General features: G+C 37.4%; 2 protein-coding genes and 1 long non-coding RNA gene across 4 annotated transcripts in view; 1 reads left to right on the plus strand and 2 right to left on the minus strand.

Annotated features, from left to right (window-relative positions):
- Nucleotides 1-68: 68 nt before the first annotated feature.
- Nucleotides 69-15192, minus strand: LOC125227868 (E3 ubiquitin-protein ligase LRSAM1-like). Its single transcript, XM_048132246.1, has 5 exons — nt 15045-15192; nt 4565-5104; nt 2408-2486; nt 1882-1980; nt 69-782 (listed from the first exon to the last, which is right to left on the minus strand). Exon 2 carries the CDS (start codon nt 5097-5099, stop codon nt 4566-4568), a length of 534 nt encoding a protein of 177 aa, XP_047988203.1. The 5' UTR covers nt 5100-5104; nt 15045-15192; the 3' UTR covers nt 69-782; nt 1882-1980; nt 2408-2486; nt 4565.
- Nucleotides 15193-15869: 677 nt separating this feature from the next.
- LOC125227870 lies at nt 15870-20058 on the minus strand. Its single transcript, XR_007177229.1, has 3 exons — nt 19815-20058; nt 19295-19528; nt 15870-15928 (listed from the first exon to the last, which is right to left on the minus strand). It is a non-coding gene; the product is annotated as an uncharacterized LOC125227870 (long non-coding RNA).
- A 2858-nt stretch (nt 20059-22916) lies between these two features.
- The window catches only part of LOC125227718 (protein phosphatase 1F-like), a 132856-nt gene continuing 132086 nt past the window's right edge, over nt 22917-23686 (plus strand). For both annotated transcript variants that reach the window (XM_048132019.1, XM_048132018.1), the window contains exon 1: nt 22917-23064. The gene's annotated coding sequence lies outside the window, so the exon portion shown is untranslated. The remainder of the gene's footprint in view (nt 23065-23686) is intronic.

Consider the following 23686-nt stretch of genomic DNA (forward strand, 5'->3'; position numbering starts at 1 on the left):
TGTTCGAGGCTGACCCACAACATCAGCATAAGCACGCTGACGTAGTGTCGAGTTCACCGGGGGGTATATCAGGATCAGGACATTAGCGGCATCGGTAAGCAATATCCTCGTATGTCACGACAATAATTATTTACCGTTACCCCCAGGGCGCACCGGCCAAGACCCTTCAGATGCCAGCTGATCAATCGGATCAAGAGGAATTAGAAGTGCCTAGGCTCTCGAGGAGGTTTCCTGCACGGGAAGCATGGTCGCGCGATAGACGATAAAATATCAGGCCGTCCCTATCGCACTATCAGTAAGTGCGATAGGGACGGCCAGATGTTTTATCATTTATCGCGCGACCATGCTTCCCGTGCTGATGTGGCTCCCCACCACCCACCCTCCACAGACGTTTAAAAAACATACATACTTGGACTAAGTGTAGTTCAGTTATTTATGTTTTTTAACATAGACAAAAATAAAATAAACTTAAAAAAATTTCAAAAACATACTTAAATTAAGAAATATATATAACTGGACTAAAAGAGTGTTTAGTTCAGTTATTTTATACTTCTACGTCAAAGATAGAAAAGTAAAAAAAACCATACTAAATTTTACGATGACTCGGTGGCTCTGCACTCAGCAGTCACAGGCCAGTGGTCCCTGTAAATATAAAATAATTTAAACTATCATATGGTTCACAATGAGTCGTAAAAGTATTAAATAGAATAATTAATAAGTATGTGGAAGTCCTTATATTGACGAGCGACTCAGCGATGGCTTGCGACTTGTCAGCGCGGCGCCTGTAAAAAAATACCGTTTATAAAGCTTGCTTATTATTAAAAATGTTTTCCCCTCACTAGCTCGGAAACACGTGTTTTGTCCTTTAATACCAACGGGTAAAAACGCATTTTATCCACTAGTGGGTAAAGTAATTTGACCTTGAATAAAGTCAAATTAACTGCTTTAAAATTGATAAAAGTAGGTGAATCTAGAAACAAAGATGATTTACCACCTGTGGAACTACTGGAAGCAGTGATAAACGCATTGTTTGCGTTGTAGTTTCCTCGCTATAGTGAGGGGAAAAGTTTTGTGTTACACTCGGGTGCAAATGTATTTTACTTCTCGTGTGTTAAAAAACTCGCAAGTTCAGGATTCTATTCTCGAACCACTCGCTTCGCTCGTGGTTCAAATATAGAATCCTTTCACTTGCTCGTTTTTCAACTCCACACTCGGCGTTAAAATACAACTGGGCAAAGTTTGTATAACAAAAACTATTATATCAAGGACATATTCCTAAGCTTAAATGGAATTATTAATTATCTCAAATAAACCTAAAAGTAATAAATAATCACCTTCATTTTGGAAAGTTTCTAAAGTACCGGTAGGTAAATTTTTTGTTTAAACCTCTGGATAGTCGAGTTCGAAACACGATTAAAGTTTTTTGTTAACTAGTGTTCGTCCTAGGGATATCTATTGAAGACCAATGGATTAAGGATAGAAAACTAGTATATCTTCGGACGTGTAAGAAGTGATAGATATATAAATACACAATTTACATTCAGTAGACGGTCTTTCTGGGTAGAAAGACAGTCTACTCTGGGCCTTCCGACACTGACCTTATTTAAAAAAAGTTTTGTTAATCTTTTTTCGCGAAAATGTCTATAACGTCATTTTCCGGATAATTATGGCCAATAAGATATTATTTTAATATCAACTTTATATTATATTTATATCAACTTCTGTAAAGATTTTATCAGGAACAGTTTTTAAGTCATTCGTAATTTCTTGGAAGCAAATATGCAAAGTATCTAAGCATGTTTTACTATGTAAAATGTAACTGATAGTTTCATGTATTAAAAACGTAGATCTGTAGAAGACTAGATAAAATGTTGATTTTACCCTTGCCATACTGATGATAAAATTGATGAGCTGATTGTCAGTTGACTCAGTTCCATTGTTTAATGAAATCTTCACGAAGGCTGCAATCGCGTGCTCCATCTATTAAGTTGAAATTCCATTTCAAGTATTATTTTAGTATTTGTTGAAAACTGATTTGTAGAGCTGATACAAAGTAATAATTTGAATTATTCAAACCTAGTTTAGGACTCTGTCATACGGTTAGGATTTTGAGCCCTTGGCTCGACGGTCAGCCTATTGCCGTGGCTCAGTTCTTGACCTAAAATTGTACTTATATTCACTATCACGTTTATGATAAACTTAATTCAATTTTACAAGAATGGAAAGGAATATTTCTATACAATTTAAATTATATCATTAACATCATTTAAAGTATAAATATCAATAGAATTATTTATAAAAAATATTAATTTATTATCTATGACTATATTGTGTGAACGTTCCTTCACTCTTACAGTAAGCGAGGCACTTAGAGATAATAAAAAAAAAAAACATTAATTTATCTTACCCAAATGTGGGTTCCATTATTCATAGGCTTTTGAGCCCACGGCTCGACGGCGCTAGACCGTCACTGGCCCCCTTCGCCCCTGAAAGGTATATAAAAACAATTAGTTTCATTCTCCAAGGCACCCCCCTCCCCCTTTTCATATTTTTTCTACTCCTGTGTTGTTATTCGTCATTTACAGTGTCGTGCATAGATCGTTGAAACCCTACATGGCGGATGCCCGCCCCCGCTCGGCGCCCTGCGCACCCACGCATACGATATACGAGGTGAATCATACTGTCCTGAACTCGTAGCGCAATTACTGCGCCTTTATGTTCCTATGCCGACCAGAGTCAATTTCCGGCCTCGTGATCGTGGTTTATTTGTAGGCCCAGTATCGCGAACCGTGTCTCACAGAAAATCTCCTCTTGTTCGCCCTTTGCCCCTCCTGAATGCTCTCTTAGCATCAGCACTTGAGTGCGATTTATTTGCTGGCAGATGGAGTGCTGTACGCGACGAATTATTGAGGTTCTGCGAGAGGATGGATGTACGTCTTTCAACAGTTTATCATGTATAAAAAATGTTTTGTACTTGTTTTTAGTTTTGCAGTGATTTAGTATTAAATACTGTCATGCTGTATCACTATTTTTGAAATAAATAAATAGATCTTAAAGCATTGTTAGGTAGCTTTATAGCGGGCCGCGGGGCGCCGGCCGGGGAGCGAGCGACAGGGGAGGCAGGAACAGAGGGGAGACCGACAAGTCAAAATATAGGAAATAAATATAATAATTTCACGAAAGTTATTTTACAAAACTATTAAAAAGTAAGTACATGGTCGTAGAAAAAGTATTGTATGCAACGGTGTTTAACTGAGTCAAAAAACACTCGTGGCGTCTTTATTAATAATTTTCGGCTTCGCCTCAAATTGTTACTCACGCCACTCGTCTTTTTTACGCGTACCATACAAGAAAGAAACGAAGAAAACAGCAATCCGTTGTAATAAATAGTGGATCGGTAAAATCTGACTGTGGGTCTGTGGACATTGGGGTCCCCCAGGGTTCGTCCTTGGCTAATCTATGTTTTTTATTACAAGTAAATGACTTACCGGACGCCGTAGACGGCAATATGTACGTTTTTGCTGACGACGCTTGCGACATAATAACCGCTCCTAACATAGACAGCTTAGAGACGTCAATCACCCGTGACGTACATAAACTCCTACATTGGTTTTCTGTTAATGGGCTCGTCCTCAATGTGTCAAAAACTCAGGTTCTCCACTTTAACCTAGGAGGGAGACCGCCAAGACCGCTAGTGGTTACCATTAACAACACAATCCTCCCGCAAGTCAACTCTGCCAAATTTTTGGGTGTTACACTCGATCAATCGCTAAAATGGGACACCCAAATTCAATTAGTATGCACTAAGTTGGCAGGCATCTGTTTTGCACTTAAAAGATTGTCTTTTGTTCATCCTCAAGCACAAGTGCGGAATAGTTATTTTGCCCTTTTTCATTCTGTGCTAAACTACAGTCTAGAATTTTGGGGGGTCGCCGCTGACTGGCGTCGTGTCTTCGTGTTGCAGAAGCGAGCGGTAAGAATAATAGCCAACGTGCCTTCTGGATCGCCAGCTCGACAACTATTTATATCATTACGTATTATGACATTACCATCGCAATATATTTTTAACATTGTAAAGTTCGTAAGAACCCACATTGACACATTCCCACACAGAGCCGGTAACTTGAGATGCTTAAGGAACAGGAACAGGGGTTTACTCGAAACATCTAACTTCAGACTGACCAAATCTACCAAAACGACCTATGCTATTGGCCCTAAAATCTATAATTGTATCCCCGAACAAATAACCGCTATATCCAATGATAATGTATTTTACAATAAATTAAAAAAATGGCTTATTGATAATGCCTTCTATGACATCAATGAATTCCTTGAAATGTAATATTTAGCGCGATAATGTATTTAAATTATTTAAATTATATAGAACACATTTATAAATTTTATAATTTAATTCTTAGAGTAATAAGAATTATGTACTTAGTAATAATGAATGTTTATGTTTCTGACGTGTAATGTATAAATATGCAATATCAATAAATATGAATATGAATATGAACATGCAAAAATAAAGTTTATAAAAAAGAAAAAAAGAATCTAGACCCACCTTATAAATATATGTTAATGCAGGAGCCAATATGACTCCTGCAATATGGACATCGGTTAGCTCCGGAAGCCTGCTGTACTCCCACGAGACACGGGTCACATAATACGTGCCCGCAAGGTATGAGCACGCGCGTGGGTGGCTGCTCCAGGCATATACCGCAGCGCGTGGCGGCGGGGGCGGGGGCAGGGGGCGAGGGGGCCGCGGGGGGCGCGGGTGCGGGGGCCGCGGGTGGCGCGGGGGGCAGCAACACCTCCACCTCGGCGTCAGGCACTTCCTCGTCCCAGTCCGCCACCTCGATCTCCTCGGCCATCTCCGGGACGTCAGGGTCTGCGACCACTTCGCCGACGTTTATGCGAGCGCTGACGGCGACCAGGAAGTATCGCAGCGTGATGATGCCGGCTTCCAGAGCCCGCATGTTATTATTGACTGCCGTCGCTCGGACGAGTTGTGCTTCGCGATTACGTCTGGTCGGTCGCGCGGCCCCGTTCAGTTGTGCCTGCCTTCTCGCGTGACAGTTGGCAAAATTCTCTGCCATTCTTTCTGTAAATATACAAATATAAATAAGTAAATCATAAAACGTAGTCAAATTATATTTGGATTTAACATTTTAAGTTCAGGTACCCTTAGACCGTCAACAGACAGCCTTACAATTCATAATCTTTAAAAAAAACTTGTATGCAATCTGTCAGATTGATCTGAGTACTTAATCTTAAATAACAAGAGTGTATGTAGACAGTCGCGAAATTGTATGAAACTCCGCGTGCACTCGATCTGATTTTTATAAAATAATATTTTTTCAGATTATAATTTTAAGACTGACGGCAATAGCCGGCCTATATTGTACAATACGAATCGATTCTCAAAAGTTGAAATGGACGATAAGTAAGTTGTACAATAACAAGTTATACAAAACAAGATTTCAATGAGATAATTATAATAGAGTTGCTTTTTGAATAGGTACCGACTGGATGGAATAATAAGGAAGGAAAATATAATTAATACCTCATAATTTAAACTTAACAGTTTATTTACACACATTTATAATATTGAAAAGTACAAGGGAATATTTGAGTAAACCATACATGTATTATGTAAATATCTATAATTTTTTCCAAAACCCAAACAGGGATTTCTTTTAGATTAGCTGAGCTGGGGGGGGGGGGGGGGGGGGGTTTGAAATTGTGGACCTATGAAGAATATGAATATAGTGTGATATTTAAAGTATACTAGGCACAGATAGAATGCATGAAAATGCACCACAGTATAGTGCAATTCCCTTTAAATGTGTCGGTAATAGCCAATAACAATAACAACAATAGCAGGTAAACTTGAGGGCTAGAAGTTTGTATGAAAATCACAGAAAAGGAGATTAAAAGTAGGAGGGCCATTTTTTTTTCAAAGTTGTCTGCCTCACTTTGTTTTTGGATTTGGAAATGTTTATGTGTTTTCCACTCAGAATCACGAGCTCTTTCATTCCTAATAGGAGAAAAAAGTGTCCCAAAGTTTTTTCCCCTTCCGTTACCATTTTTTCATACATTTTATATGGCGGTAACGGAATGGAAGGTTCGAAAAAAATGTATGGAAATCTTGGGACTTTATTTTCTCCTATCAGGATCGAAAGAGCTTTCGATTCTGAGTATGAATCGCGTAAAAAATACCCATGTTACAAAAAAGCGGGGTGGACAACTTTGAAAAAAATGGCCCAGGTACCTAATTACCTCTGTCATTATTGCTATAGGATTATCAAGTAATTAACAAAAGTGTATTTGAGTATAAATGAAAACGAATCTATCAAATCAGTTTGGCATTGTAAAAAAAAACACAATAGTTTTTAGATGAAAATAGAACTGTTTCCCGGGTGTAGTATTTAGCCCACGTAGGCAAGTATGGTCACGCGATAAATGATAAAACATCTATATATATATATATAGATAGGGGCGGCCTCATGTTTTATCATTTATCGCGCGACCATAGTTGCCTGCCAGGTATATTTAAGAATTCGTTTATCCATACTAATACTATAAATGGGAAAGTGTGTGTGTCTGTTTGTTTCCCCGTCTTTCACGGCAAAACGGAGCGACGAATCGACGTAATTTTTTAGGTGGAGATAGTTGAAGGGATGGTGAGTGACCCAGGATACTTTTGGTCTCTTTCTAACGTGAGCGAAGCCGCGGGCAAAAGTTAGTATTATATACATCCTATAATAGAGGACATATTGCATATAATGTATTGACATATCTGGACACACATAACACTAATGATATTACCACCCTAAATATCTGTACATAATGTTAAACAAATGCATTGAATTTTATTTCATATGATACAAGTGTGCTAGGTTGGTCATTCATTACACATCACGAGGCGATGTGTCCACTAAACACTCGTAAACACTATTTAATGAAATATTTCAAAAATATACAACCATCATTCGTTTACAATATAATGTTTCTGCTGAGAGTAAACGCATTCTCAGCATAAACCAATGTGTAAAAAATAACCTATACTAAAACTGACAAGTGACATCAAATGTAGTAACATTATTAGTTATTTACGATACAAGTGCAAAAAAGGGGAAATCTAAACGAGTGACATAAAATGAATAATAGGGAACGTTGTAACTTGTAAGTCGACAACAGTTACGAATTATCTAATCGCACGTGTATTGTACATTACAAGTAGATATACTGTCCTCTAAAGTTTCGACATGGATTATTAGTAAACTAGGTACTACTTTGCGCATTAGTAAGGATATTAGTTAAGACGCTACAGGAGCGAAAATGATAAAATTAAAAGGAGCCCCCTTTCAATTTGGGAACTATAGTTAAATATATACTAGTGTAATTAACTAGATTTATCGAAAAAAAAAAATTGTCCAATAAGAACAACTCAGTTAAAAGATATTGCGAAAAAATCTTTGAAATCGAGGTTCCGCTCTCGACTGTTTCCTCTTTCAAAACTTAATCAATCGAAACGAAATCTGAATAACAATGAAATAATCTGTGTCGGACCGTTTAGTTTTTTTGCTTAATTGTTAATTCAATTTTGAATACCACACATTTTTGCGTCATAATCAATAACGCCGTTTTTGGAAATTTTGGATGGGCTCCAGCGTCTTTAAAAATAATAATAACAAAAAAATCAAAACGCTCCGACACAAATAAAAATAATAATAATCTGTGTAACGTACTCTATAACCCCTGTTCGCCAACTTACCTATCTGAGAGATTTAACTATCTGGCTGAAGGCAGTGAACACCGCTTACGTTCAAGCACTAATCTTACGCTTGCCATTCCGACAAATAATACACGTACGTATGCAAAGTCTTTCACGGTGCGCGCGGTGAAATTGTGGAATGAACTGCCCCGGTCTCTCAAACAGTCTCAGTCTGTGGCATCACTCAAGACTAATTTGAAGAAGCTTTGGCTTTCCAACCAAGCGTGATCTGGTTATGTGTATTCCTTCTGAACCTACTCCTATTTGAGAAGTACATATTTCTTGCGATATTCATATTTATGTATATATATATTTATATATCGTATTTTATTTGTGTATTCGTATATGTAGTTTATTTCATAATATTATTTAGTATTTATGTAGTTTATTTACTTGTGGACATTATTTTGGTTTATTTCTGACCTTTATTGTACTTCTGTAAGTTTGTCTATCTTGCCTACTTTAATGTTCCTCTCATCTAATCTAAGGTTAGCTGGAAGAGATCCCTTATAGGGATAAGTTCGCCTTTGTACCTCTGTTCCTGTAAACTGTATATGAATCTGTTGTACACAATAAAGTGATTACTACTACTACTACTACTACTGTGTTGAAAAAATCATTGTTCTGTTTTCAAAAAATAGAGAGGAAATAGTCGAGAGCGTTTGTATGGAGAATTGACCCCTCCTGTATCGTCTTAAGTAAATGACACTATTTTTACAATACACTTTAAAGTAAATCAAGGAAATGAAATTCCATTTGTTTCTTTCATAGGGTCCCTAGAAGCACAGTATAATAAAGAGTACTATCAGTATGGCCACTCCTGCTCCCCGCTGAAAGCACCGCCCACCCCCTCTCGGTTACTTCACAGTTACCGCCTGTCAAAAACGCGAACCGTCAACCTGTATATCTTACTCACACAAGCATAGTACGCGTTCACCTACACGAGCTTAGAATGTGTGCTAGGAACGCGCCTCTTTGATCGCCAGTGTCTGAGATGTGCTAGAAGTGAGAAGTCATTTGTTTTACAACGAGGCAAGTCATTGTTTAACCGCACGTAGCAGCAAGGAGCAAAATAAAAACACGTAATACCTACTCGTAGCGCATTATGTTTATGATACAAATGTGCCAATTTTGGCACATTTTGCCTTAAAAAGGACAGCAATTATTTGTACCTCTTGTCTAACTCCTAGCTGGGATGGCAAATTTTTTATTTTTATATTCTTTTGCCTGTATGAACGCGTTTTTCTCATTTGGCGACTTGTCAAGTAATGCGTACCTACACCGTGGACACCCTTTGACGACTTTTTGCAGACATTTCTTTAAAACCCAACCACAAACATAATTGCTTTGGCCGGCATCATTATCTTTGGTCAAGTTTCGCCAGTCAGCTCGTACGTCATTTGTTCAGAAGTACGCTGCTCAGGGTGGCTAGCCGAATGGCACAATCGCTCACGAAACGCTCACGAAATGAAGCGCTAGTAGATATCTATCTCTATCGCGCTTGCGTATTGGCGCGACAGAGCCAGCGGCGTATCGCTTTCGTTTGGCGTCGGAGAAATGCCATTCGGCTACGGGGCCAGAATCGTTTTTAGGGTTCCATAGTCAACTAGGAACCCTTAGGCCGTTTTCACATTATCCGATCCGATATCGGATGTAGGAAGGATGTAAAATGTAAGATTTATGCGCTTCCAGGTCTTCATTTATGTATTTAATAGATCACTATTACTAAAAAACGATATAAGATCACTATTACTAAAAAACGATATAAAACGCAAAAATTGCGGATATAATGCCGATGGCACTTTCCTACAACAGTTTTTGTCCGAGGCACCATCTAACTGCCGATATCGTGAGCGTCAGGACCCCTGGACCACTACAGATATTTGATGTTTAGTACATACTAAAATTAAGTACCTATTTGATACTATTTGGTACCTGAGTACATATATTTGGTACCTCCACTGATATCGAAAAATCGAGCGAATAAAGTGGCCAGACATTCTGACGTCAGGATGTCTGGACCATTTTTGGTTTACATAGTTCTAGACAACACTACTAATTGATATCTTAGTCAATATTTACTACCTATTTGGTACCTGTCAATATATCTTTTTCAAATTTTTTGGCGTACCAGAAAAAAGTTATGATGGAATTTAAAGTTGTGAGCCCAGCCGTGGCGTTGAAGTACGTAGCGCCTGTCAAAAGAATAGAGGCAAATCCGCCTGCCCTCCTGCGCGTCAACTTAAATAGGAATTTATTTTTAGGCACTCGCACATCATCTCTACCGGATGACCGGTTTGGCGCAGTCGGTAGTGACCCTGCCTGCTACGCCGCGGTTCCGGGTTCGAATCCCGGTAAGGGCATTTATTTGTGTGTTGAGCACAGATATTTGTTCCTGAGTCATGGATGGAATGATGGATGTTTTCTATGTATATAAGTATTTATATATTATATATATCGTTGTCTGAGTACCCACAGCACAAGCCTTCTTGAGCTTACCGTGGGCCTCAGTCAATCTGTGTAAGAATGTCCTATAATATTTATTTTTATTTTTTTTATTTTATCTCTACTGACTAGTGGCATTAATATAGTCGAAATATAAAAGTAATTAGTGTAATTATTACACTAGTTTTCCATTTTCCTCCTGAGAGAACCTCCTACAGTCTCAATAACGTCTAATCTCATGTCATGTCGATGAGAGACATCTCCTGGCGGAGAAATTTGTAAATCATTTTACCCCTGACAGCCGGTCATTTTTGCGAGTGTTCAGCAGCTGTAGAGCTGTATGGCAGATTTGGCGGCATTGTGGTTGTAGGTACTGATAGTAGATGATTGATTTGATGTTTGTATTTATTCTTAATTCATAATTGACACTAATCGATGCAAAAACAAATGTTACCGAAAGCAGTGGTTTATTTATATGATGAACCCTTATAACGGAGCTCGTGGACCATAGACTGGTCCACATCATCAAAATACATCCTATATACCAATATTACCAATGACGCTGTTAATTATAACAGTTTATGCTATTTCCCCCCTAGAATTTGCCCAACTGTTGCCACGTGTTTAGGTCTCTCAGGAGGAAAATGGAAAACTAATGTAATTACACTAATTACTTATATATTTCGACTATATTAATGCCACTAGTCAGTAGTAGAGATGATGTGCGAGTGCCTAAAACTAAATTCCTATTTAAGTTGACGCGCGCAGGAGGGCAGGCGGATTTGCCTCTATACTTTTGACAGGCGCTACATACTTCGACGGCACGGCCGGGCTCTTAAATTCAGTCATAACTTTTTTCTGGTACGCCAAAAAATTTGAAAAAAATATATTGACAGGTACCAAATCCGCTGGCTCCACAGAAAACCAGCGCCGTTGACCACGCTAGCCGTGTCATCTGCAATGCTGAGTGGAGACCATTTTAGGCCTCACATCGTTATTAGTACTTTTTACCTTGTGCAACTTTTTGTCCTATTTTATCTATTGATGTTTGATGTGTTTTATCCTACTTTATTAATTGATTTGTACTTACTGATGTGTTGCCTGAATAAATGAGTTCTATTCTATTCTATTCAAATAGGTAGTAAATATTGACTAAGATATCAATTAGTAGTGTTGTCTAGAACTATGTAAACCAAAAATGGTCCAGACATCCTGACGTCAGAATGTCTGGCCACTTTATTCGCTCGATTTTTATATATCAGTGGAGGTACCAAATATATGTACTCAGGTACCAAATAGTATCAAATAGGTACTAAATTTTAGTATGTACTAAACATCAAATATCTGTAGTGATCCAGGGGTCCTGACGCTCACCCGATATCGGCAGGACGCTTCCGACATTTTTTGGCATGCCGGAGCCCCCGCCAGTTGTCGGCCGATAATATTTGTTTGTGTGCGTATATAATGTATGTATACGTTTGTAGTAGTATGCGTAACAAAAATGGCGTCTATTAAACAGCTGCTAATGATCGAAATTCAAAATAGTTGACAATTACGTCACTAGGTGATCTACAATTTATAGAGGTAAGTTGGCATATTTTTTATTAAATGCTGGTAAGTATATAATATTAAACGTTAAATGAATACATTCACTGTTTTCGTTGGTAGTTTGTGAGAACTGAGTGAGCACCTGTTAATGAGTGAATGATCAGCGTGTTTTTTTTTCGGAGGGTGCTCATCCACACGCACACATTGAATTTAATTTCCCTGATTCACTTTTTTCATAAATTTTGTTGTCTTTAAAACATCTATCGCTTTCTGTCATAACTCATGGTGTTTTGAATTATGTTTCACAGGCCTTTATATTCTTTAAGATTTGGTACGCAGAGACTTGTTGGACATTTGGTGAGCTTCTTCCAACCGGTGCTTTTATGAAAGCTCCTTTTTGCGTATACGTTTAATTTCCGTTTGAAGTTTCTTGACTTCAAGAATCACCTCACGTTTGGTCGAAACTGAAAAAAGAAAAACAAAATTATTGTTTTGGTCAAATACAATAAATTTCTCTAAGAAACTAGTGTTTTACTAGTGTTTTAACTCTTACTGTTAATGTTATCGAGTTATTCAAAAAATAAGTTTAATTCTTCAATAAGTGTAGTACGGCCTTCATAACTTCCTAGTATTATTTACATAGTTTCCACATTACATAGTTTACATTCCTAGTTTTACATATCCATACTAATATTATAAATGGGAAAGTGTGTGTGTCTGTCCATCTTTCACGGTAAAACGGAGTGACGAATTGACGTGATTGTTTAAGTGGAGGTAGTTGAAGGGATGGAGAGTGACATGGGCTACTTTTTGTCTCTTTCTAACGCGAGCGAGGCCGCGGGCACAAGTTAGTACCTTATATTTACCTTGTACTTTTGTCTTTTGAATAAATATATTCTCGAAACAAAATTAAAACTTTTAGCCTTCAGTTTTGACAATTTAACCCATATCCTACAACTAACATTTGTTAAAATTGGCAAATATTCAAGCATCACTTTCGCTATGTAACCAAATACAATCAATATACGTATAGGTACCGTTCAGGTTTGAGATAGGCACTAGTTGTACGAAAATGACTGCCATCTGACCTTTCAAGCCAAAGAGTAACAACTAAGTAGGCCTTATTAGGTTTAATCCGGTTTCCTCACGGTGTTTTCCTTCACCGGAAAGCGACTGGCAAATATCAAGAGACATTTCGCACATAAGTTTCGAAATCTCATTGGTACGAGTCGGGGTTCGAACCCGCAACTTCGGATTGGCGCACGCTCTTACCACTAGGCCACCAGCGCTTTACCACAAGTACAAATGAATACCTACACTTAGGTACTAGTATTAAGTGAGCGAGAGGATCGATATTTACCTCGGGCAGAAGTAGCGAAATCAAATTTAGATTGGTTGTTATTTCTATGTTCGACGCCGGGTGTGCCTGAAATTTAAAAACATAATTTTTAAGAAAAAAAACCGCCGCCTTTGGGGTTCTTGTGAAAGCTACTTGCGAATTGTTGGATTATGTAGAAATGTATAGGTATTTTCTAAAACTGCTTTTAATACTTTAATTATTTGATGGCAATACAAATGAATATACATCTGTGGGCCTAGTGAAAAAGGGTATAACTCAAATTGACTCGGTGAAAAAGGTCACAAGAACGAGATAGGACTTGTGCCCTTTTTCACCGAGTCAATTTGAGTTATACCCTTTTTCACTAGGCCGACAGACATATACCGTTGAGGTTTGAGGAGTTTCCTCAACAATTCCTCATGAATCTGATTATAAGAAATCGAAGACAAAATTTGATTTGAAAAGTTGAAAACTCAATATTCGTAACAAACATAACTAAATAAATGTCACTGTTCTGAACTTAAATGCATGCTATTCTTATAAAAATACCAAAGTCACTATAAGTGTGCCGTTCAGATTTGAGGAGTTTGGTTCTGATCATCATCAGCAGTTCCACTGCACCAAATGTCAATGTGCTGTTGTTATAAAAATACCAAAGTCACTATAAGCGTGCCGTTCAAATTTGAGGAGTTCCGTTCTGACCATCATCAGCAGTTCCACTGCACCAAATGTCACTGTTCTGGACGTAAGTGCATGCTGTTCTTATAAAAATACCAAAGTCACTAAGTGTGCCGTTCAGATTTGAGGAGTTCGGTTCTGACCATCATCAGCAGTTCCACTGCACCAAATGTCACTGTTCTGGACGTAAGCGCATGCTGTTCTTATAAAAATACCAGTCACTATAAGTGTGCCGTTCAGATTTGAGGAGTTCGGTTCTGACCATCATCAGCAGTTCCACTGCACCAAATGTCACTGTTCTGGACGTAAGTGCATGCTGTTCTTATAAAAATACCAACGTCACTAAGTATGCCGTTCAGATTTGAGGAGTTCGGTTCTGACCATCATCAGCAGTTCCACTGCACCAAATGTCACTGTTCTGGACGTAAGCGCACGCAGTTCTTATAAAAATACCAAAGTCACTATAAGTGTGCCGTTCAGATTTGAGGAGTTCGGTTCTGACCATCATCAGCAGTTCCACTGCACCAAATGTCACTGTTCTGGACGTAAGCGCATGCTGTTCTTATAAAAATACCAAAGTCACTATAAGCGTGCCGTACAGATTTGAGGAGTTCCGTTCTGACCATCATCAGCGGTTCCACTGCACCAAATGTCACTGTTCCGTACGTAAATGCATGCTGTTCCTTAAAAACACAAAAATCACCATATGTGTTCCTTTCAGATTTGAGGAGTTCCCTCGATTTCTCCAGGATCCCATCATCAGAACTGGGTTCTGAGAAAATTGGGAACAATCTGTATGCATATACATTCAATAAAAAAAAAATTGGTCCAGTAACGACGGAGATATCGTGGAACAAATATTAAAAAATAAATAAAAGAAACATATAGACAAATTGAAAACCACCTTCCTTGAGAGATTTGAGGTGGCGGTTAAAAATATCATTTTTAAACGTAAAAGAGGAAAAATTAAGTAGCCCTGGGCGATACTTCAACTCTCTGCCAACTGAGCCACTAAGACCTCATCACCAAATTAATTTAATAAGAATTAGCACATTGTTTAATATGTTTTTAATAAAACTCAGTTTATTACTGAACATAGGTACTATTCATTTTAATAAATTTTCATTCATATTTAAATGTATTTAAGTTGAATTATATATTTTAGTTGAAGATTATAGATCCATGAAGATGTTATATGAGCTCACCCTTTCCAAGCTCTGATAGGATAATTTCTGTGTGATTTTGCACCATCACCTTTGATCTGGGCTTGGCATTCTCCTTGCCCTCCTTGGGCGGCAGCACGCGCTTGACGACATGGCTGCTTACGTCGTCCTCCTTGCTCAGGTTGAACAGCTTGCGGATCTCGGACGCACGTTTGGGGCCGAGACGGCGTGGCGGGGCACTTTGCCGTTGGTCAGTCCGGGGATTTTCTGTCAAAATTATTGACTACCAAAGTGTCTGAAATTTGCGAGACAAGAAGGGTTCCCTAAACATATCGCGGAATCGGCGCTAGCCGACCAAAAATCGCTCGTTAGTATAAAGTCGCCTATGCGTCATCGCCGCTGAACGCAGCCGTACGGCCCGTACGCATGTTCATACTAATGAGCGATTTTTGGTTGGCGAAAGCCGAATCAGGGTTGATATGTTTGAGGAGAACTTTTTGACAATTTACAATTCAATATTGGGTTGTAGGCGCAAAGCATTTTAGCGTCTTTGGTAGCCAAAGAGTTTAAATTTTAATAGCTTATGCCTCTTTTAATATTAAAAGGTATATTGAAATAGAATGTCGGATGATAAAGTAATGCAAAAGAGCTTGTTAAGCACTAGAGCGAGTGTTTTAATATCACAGATTTTATTCCCTGCTGCATATTATTATAAAAATTTGCAGATCTGGGAAACAGTAAGAACAGTGCGCGAGTCCATACATCAAGCGCGACTTCAAGTATGGACTCGCACGCGACAAGGCAAGTTGTGCTAGAGGGGCTGGTTTATCCTGCTTCCCACGGCACAAGAAGTAAGGGCACCATTTGCCCAGTGTAAACCTTACATTTTAGTAATGTGTCAGCTGGGCCTCCGTAGGGTTGCCTTTAGCTCTGCAAGTCTGCACATGCCTCTCACAGGTCCGGAACACCAATGTTCTGAAAAGGAAAATAAATAAATATGTACTTAATAATAATTATCAGATACAGTGGCCATTATTATATTACATGACCAAAAAATTTAACTATGTAGTGTCTGCTATTCTGATTTGAACCTTAGTCTGACTTTCAAAATAGGAAAGGTGTAGTGTAATGCATTTGCTCACTTCGTTTTTGTTGGGTATGAGCCTGAAACTAAATATCAGCTCAAATGAACCCACTCAGACAGGGAAGTATAGGTCAATATCTGTATACCTAATAAAATCTTTTATTTCGGACAAACAGGGTATCCTTAGAAAGTTAGTAAACATGCCATTAGGGTTAGTATTTACAATATATCAAAACGTATGTCGGCAATCCGTATAATATTACACCTAATATTTCAACAATTCAATATTAATGTAAAAAAAATGTGGAATAATAACATCAATATCAATTAATAGCATATTTTTAAATTAAAGGAAAAATTTACACGACCAACAGGACTCGAACCTGCAACCTACGGCTTTAGACAATCACAAGTTATTATAGTAGACCGATTTTCATGAAACATGGCTAAGAACACTCCCAACTAACTCAGCTTAAAAAAAAACGAAATCTAAATCGGTTCATCCATTCAGGAGCTACGATGCCACTGACAGACAGACACACACACAGACAGACGGACGGACGGACATACGGACAGACGGACGGACGTGCCCCCCGTTCAGTTTGGTCATTTTCTATAATTAACATTAATAAATTTCTAAAAATAATACTTTCAATTTGTAGAGGTTCATAACTATGCCAAATTTCAAATTCATTGCTTTGCTGTAGCTGAGTCAGGTTTATCTTTGATCGCCAATGGCTTGCAGACAACCTGCTCTCTCTTAACATCTTTAAAAGGAAATACTTATTTATGTTTTCATAAAACGGCTTTTGCCCCCAGTACACGACGAAACCTTAAACTTTACTGTGACAATTCTACAGATGTTCCAACAACTCTCTCTCAAAGGACATGTGATGTATGTAGTCAGCAACTGCAGAATAGTAAAGTACCTAGTCATTACACTCAATGAAAACCTAAATTTCAAAAACACATTGATGTACTATCGGCAAGAGTCAGAAAAGTCTGAATTGATCATGTCGTACTGCATTGGCGTGTGGGATGGTTCCACTAGCTCTACCCCTTGAAAGGGCCCAAAGGTTTGTGCTAAAAGTCATGCTTGGAAAGCCCCAATGGTTTACAATGGTGACCCTTTATATTGATGTGGACGTCCTCAGTGTGAAGAAATTACTGATACTTCGCGTTTCATTATCATACATCGAAAAACTATAAATTCTGAAGAATATACCACATTACTCGGAAATAGAACCATTCAAATGCCTACTCCCACCACACACAGTATTCGCACACAGAAAACAGTATTTGCTAAACGTTTTCCTAACTTTCTGCATCCGCGTATTTACAACTCAGTATTTAAAGCCTGTAACATATCTAAAAAGTCCCCTTTAGTAGCAAAACACGTTATTAAGAACTGGTTGAAAATCTTAACTATAGGCGCGCGCATGCACGCTTATGTTCATTTCATTTTGGCTGCCACGTTTGGGGCTACAGGACAAATATACCTTATTGCAATTATTTCTTAATATCAATAAACTATTCTTATTCTTGTTATATTCTTAAGTAGTTCCTGAGATATTTAGGAATGTGACAGGCAGGCAGACAGACAGAGTCACACCATAAGGGTTTTTTTTTCCTTTTTGGTACGGAACCCTGAAAACAAAATCTAATAATTAGCTTACTAACAAAATATATATGTAGGTAAACAACTATTCAATTCATAAGTACTTTTTACAAGGCCTACATGGTTAAATATATTAGAGATGGGCCGAATATTCGGTAAATATTCAGTATTCAGCAAGTTTTTTAATGTTCGCATTCGGCCAAATGATTTGGTGGCAATGCCGAATATTTACCGAATAATCAAAGTAAATAACTAACGATGATCTTACATATTCTATTGAATAAGAAGCTCCTATTTTAGTTGCTTTCTAAGGAACTATGAGTACTAAAAAGAGATAATTACCTTCTTATGCATCAAAATATAAATACAGTGAAACCTGGTTAAGTGGGACCTGGATAAGTGAGAAACCTCTTTAGCTGGGACCCAAGGTGCGGTCCCGACACTTTCGCACAGATTTACCTCTGTTAGTGAGACAAAACAGACCTCTATAACTGAGATTAGCCTTTTCGATTTTTTAGTCACATTTCCCTCTATTATTGAGACAGAGTGTGTATTTTACCTCTGTTACTGAGACTATATTTTAAATGTCTATTCACTTAATTGTCTGTTAAGAATTTTATAGAAATTTACCTCTATATCTGAGATACAGTCAATCTATGACCTCTGTAACTTGGACTATATGAAAATCTATTTCCATATTTTTAATAATTCTTAGCCCATCTGTAAATTATGCGATTGATTCTTTGTGTTTAGGTGAGTTTAAGGGTTTTATTGGTTATTTTAATTAATTAAAACTCAAATTTCGATTTGTAACATAAAAATTGTAAAAAAAAATATAACTTTCATCTTGCTTTCATAATATAAAATATATATGACACAATGACATTAAAGTCTTATAATATTTATATTAAATTATTTAAAGACAAGGCATATTTACCTTTTCTTTTAGCATGCAACTAATAATAACTATATGAAAAACACCTTATCACCTCTATAACTGACACATCCCCCTATTCTGGCCTCTATTAGTGATACCCTCTGTAAGTGAAACAAACGTTGTATTATACCTATCTAACTGAGACCCTGAATAAGTGGGATACCTCTTTAAGTGAGATAAATTTTGGCGTCCCTTGAAGTCTCACTTATCCAGGTTTCACTGTACAATTGTATTAAAAAAAAGTAAAAAAACCATAGTTTAAGAGTTGAGTTCAGAGTTGTTTTAACTAAGTTTTAGTTATCCACTAAGTCATAAGAACATATGTAACCATTATCAATCATTTAATAGTTCTAATCTTAACATCTGCTTCAAAAATATGGTGTTACCGAATGTTCATCTGAATATTCATATTTGGCAAAGTCCATATTTATCTCTAATATATATACATACTAGCTTTTGCCCGCGGCTTCGCTCGCATTAGAAAGAGACAAAAAGTAGCCTATGTCACTCTCCATCCCTTCAACTATCTCCACTTAAAAAATCATGTCAATTTGTCACTCCGTTTTGACGTGATAGCCAGACAAACAAACAGACAGACAGACACACTTTCCTATTTATAATATTAGTATGGATGAGTATATATACATATTCTAAGTTAAAGCAATAATGTGTTCAGTAAATACAAAAATACACAAGACTTACACAACATGATCTGTGGTTTGATCTGATCTCACTTTAATTCATGTCATGAGAATGCTGTATTAAAACATATTACATTAATGCATATGTATTCTGTTGAACAAATGGCCCATGTCACTGGTCTTCAATCGAGGTTGATAGGCTGATATAATGTGGCTTTGATACATTCTAATCATGCTTGTTGTTTGAAGAATACGTTAATTGCAGTTTCTGTACTTCAATTCATTACGTTAGATTCTGAAACGTAAAATAAAATTATTTTTTCCATGTCAGTGAAAGCATTATTCACACTGGTACATAATGCAAACAGTTTATTAAATAATTGAGGACCAAATGAGAGCGGGGGTCATAACGGTCTTAATTGCAAGTGTGGAATTATAATAATTAGAACAAAGATATAGTTAGAACTTGGATATTTTAACATGGGGCATGACGCCTTGTCAAAAAATTGAAATATGAGCCGTCATTGTTAAGTAAGTAGGAAGAAATGGAGGAACTAAATAATATTAGTACATTTACTCACTCGGACCAACGGCCTTGTTATGCCGCTCTCGCAGCATGCCTCGCCGGGCCATGGGTCCTTTTAACCATACGACATCTCTGTCATCCATTTCCTTTATCACGACTTCTTGCAGAGAACATTACACAGACGCAAAATACATACTTTCATTTTATTTATTTAATAAAATACTTAACATTTGCCTAACACAAAGCGACAGGTATAGGTATCAAGACTGTCAATGTCACTGAAAGCTGTCACTAGAAAAAACCGATATTTTTCAAGAAAATTAGAGCACATGTCAGAACGTCCCTTATGGTTTTGACAGCTCCCTTGAAAAAAAAAATTGTCTCTGGTTTGTGGCTTCCAATTCTTGTGTCGTACAATGATGGGTCGAGCATTCTCGAGGCGGGCCGAGAATGCGCAGCCCAGCAATTCAAAGCCATGGAACTCAGATTTGTGGACGCGAATTACTGGGTCGTACACTGCTGGCCTGTGAAGAGAGTGGCTTCGAATTCTCGCCCCGGACCAAGCTTGTACGGACCGAGAATGCTCAACCCATCAATTCACGGCCCAAGAACTCTCGTACACCATGGACGCCAATTGCTGGGTTGTACATTCTTGGGTTGAGCATTCCCTGGTTGCGCATTGGTGGTTCCCTTTGACAGTATACTATATCCACCCACAGTCCACAACTCCATACCACATGCATATTATATGCTTACTGGAATAAAATGTTAGACGATGAAGAAACTAATTCACGTACAATATTAGATTATCTAAATGAAGACTGCTGGCGCGCCGTGTTACACTATGTTCCTGTACGAAATATCATAACTAGTGAGCGAGTATGTCGACGGTGGCAGAAAGTAATGCTGGTGTACTTGCAAGGAGTTCGGATTAATATCACTTTTGAGGAGGAAAATGATAATAATACTCATACAAATGCCTACAGTGCGAAACTGTTGAAATATAAGTATCCGTCATTTGTGAGCTGGACTAACAAACTAGGCCCATCTGTAGTCGCTACCTACTGTCATGAACATGAGGGATTGAAATTAGTTAGAGCCAACTGCCCCAATATAGAAGCTCTAACTTTGCTTCACATGCCAATGAGAAAAGCTAACCAAACCCAATTAATATCACATAGTCTGAATGAAGATTTTAAATGCCTAAAAAAACTTTGTTTTTATGCATGTCCTGTCTCAGATGTTTGTGTCAGTCAATTTGTAGCTGACAAAGCCCTAGAAGAATTAGAATTCTACGATTGTGATGAAGTGACGGGTGAATGTTTTACCACCGTAAAAGCATTAAATATGAAATCCTTAGTCTTTAACAGCTGCCAAAGTTTAAAATCTCAACAAGTGCTCTCATTCATTAACAAACTCAGTAAGCTGACAAAACTGGAACTGTTTGATGTTCCTCGAGATGTATGCAGAGAAATCCAACTGGTACTGGATAAGATGCCTGATTTGGAGTGGTTAAAAATGTGCAGTGGGAGTGGAACAGCAAATCAGGCTTATTTACTATCTTCAGAGCCGCTCTCACAACTTACTTGTTTAAAGCAACTAAATACAGACTTAAAAGTGACAGATGATGTTGTGGAAGCAGTGACACGGTCTTGCAAGGAATTGCTAATTCTAGACTTAGCTGACTGTGAGGTTCTAAGTTCACGGGCCATTGAAGCAATTTGTCGCAACTGTGGAACACACGTCACTGAGCTTGGGCTTCATGGCTTTTCCTACCTAGGGGATGATGATGTTGTGGCTCTTATTCGTGGATGTCCTAAGCTCACATTGCTGACATTGGGTGGCACATACCAGCTTACTCCAGCACTGCCTCCACGGGCTGCAGCCGCACGACAACAAGTGGGCCCTGGGCGCTGTTTGCGCCTTGACGTAATTGATACTAATTTGTGTGACCCCTATTACCTGGAATCTGTACAGGATGAATATGAAGAATTTCAGGATGCATATGAAGATCTAATTTTAGAGCTTAATTAAAAATATGGTCACATTCACATTTATTGAAAATGAATGCCATTAAGATACAAAATATGATAAAATAAGAAATATGTACTATAAAAATGTGACTAAAGTTACTTATTTTTATTGTAGGTATACTAAATGCAACAAATTCTTGGTTTAAAAATAAAATACCCATGAAAATAACTATGTTTAGGTATATTTAGGTTTATTTTAATTCCTATTTATGTATGTTTATTAGTATTATGATTATTTGACGTCTTCTATCACTCACTGCATCACCTACTCAAATCAGTTGTTTTTTGTGTCTTGTCTCCACTACCCAAAGGTTGTCTGGAAGAGATCGCTCTTTAGCGATAAGACCGCCTGTTGTCTACCATAGTTAATTAAAGTTATGTGATGTAATCTTGTTATATTGGTGAACAATAAAGAATATTTGTATTGTATTGTATTGTATGTTTATTTCAGTCATTGATTTCAGTAAATTGATAAGGCAATTTCCCATTCTTAGTATCCAATCCACCTCAGGACCCTGTACATACAGTACATACCTATATAGATTTTTAATTATTTAATGAGTTAGATTTGTGCTTATTTCTATCATACCTATTTTGTATTATATCGGATAATTCCTCTTTTGACTGACATTTTCACGACTTATTATTCTTGATACGTTCATATTCATATTTTCCCAAAAATATTGAAACAATGCAAGGCAGCTACTTTTCCTAGTAGACCTAGTAGTACTTATTTTATGTGCCTGGATGTCGAAACTTCAAAGGTCCATTTGTACTAAATAACGTACGGTACGAATGGTACGATACACATTCTATATACTCTATGCGATACACTACACGTGCTTAGGGAATTTGTAACTCGTGTTGCCACCATTTGTTTCGAATTTCCTCTTTCCCACTTCCTGAACTTTAGTTTTATTTTTATTTTTCCCGGCTGTCTCATTATCTAATACAGATAATAAATGTAAAGAGGATGTGTGATATATATATTATAATAGGACAGATAAAGAAAAACTTTTCTGTATCTGCGTTGTGGCACAACTGATTTTTCTATAGAATAGACTCGTGTTGAGTCGCGCATTTATGAAAAACGCCTTTTCAGTTGGGTGTTTACGAAGCGGACGACGGACAGACAGTAATGAAATTGAAAATTGATGTGTGTACTATGACGTGATGTGACCGAATCGAATGTTTTGATTTTTATAAAAACTTGTACAAAAGTAGCGACTATTCATTGTTATTCTGTGTTATTTAGCTTTAAGTGAGAAAGTGTTGACAGTAGGGTTGCCAACTTTTTTTTAGGGAAATATAGTATTTTAGAAAATTCCATCTAAAAATTATAGTACACCGAAATAAAAATATAGTACGGTACACATAATCGATAACCAAGTCGTAGAGATCGTTCTTTCTGTCCACTCTAAGGGGCTCCATTCGGTTTTCATCGATTTTTGACAAGTTTTGTGTTGCATCTCTTATTTAAGTATCGTCGAAAGTTGTATGGCCGAATATCACTTCCCAACTCACGTTTTGCGCAATTTTATTCCGCCGAATGTTCATTTCCTATCTTATTGTTTTATTTGCCAAGCTCACATTTACCAACTTAACATTTGACCTTTTTTAAAAAAGCAAACTTTCATGTTGTCGAATGTTTTACTTAGCGTAATATATAACTAGTTTATCTATTGTATGTAATGTACCAAATGTTTTATTGAACACCGTCACCAACAATATATATGGCGTATTTCGAAAAATATGCAATATTGAGTCTTCTATCACTTTCTAAATGTATTGACAGGTGTGCAATTTTTACTTACGTACCTATTAATATTCTTTTAATTTCAATAGTTACCTACTTACTTTTTTTACAAGACCCATATTTAAAAAAAATACCCAT

This window comes from Leguminivora glycinivorella, chromosome 7 (assembly GCF_023078275.1).
Source record: "Leguminivora glycinivorella isolate SPB_JAAS2020 chromosome 7, LegGlyc_1.1, whole genome shotgun sequence".
In the NCBI taxonomy this organism is placed as follows: domain Eukaryota; kingdom Metazoa; phylum Arthropoda; class Insecta; order Lepidoptera; family Tortricidae; genus Leguminivora; species Leguminivora glycinivorella.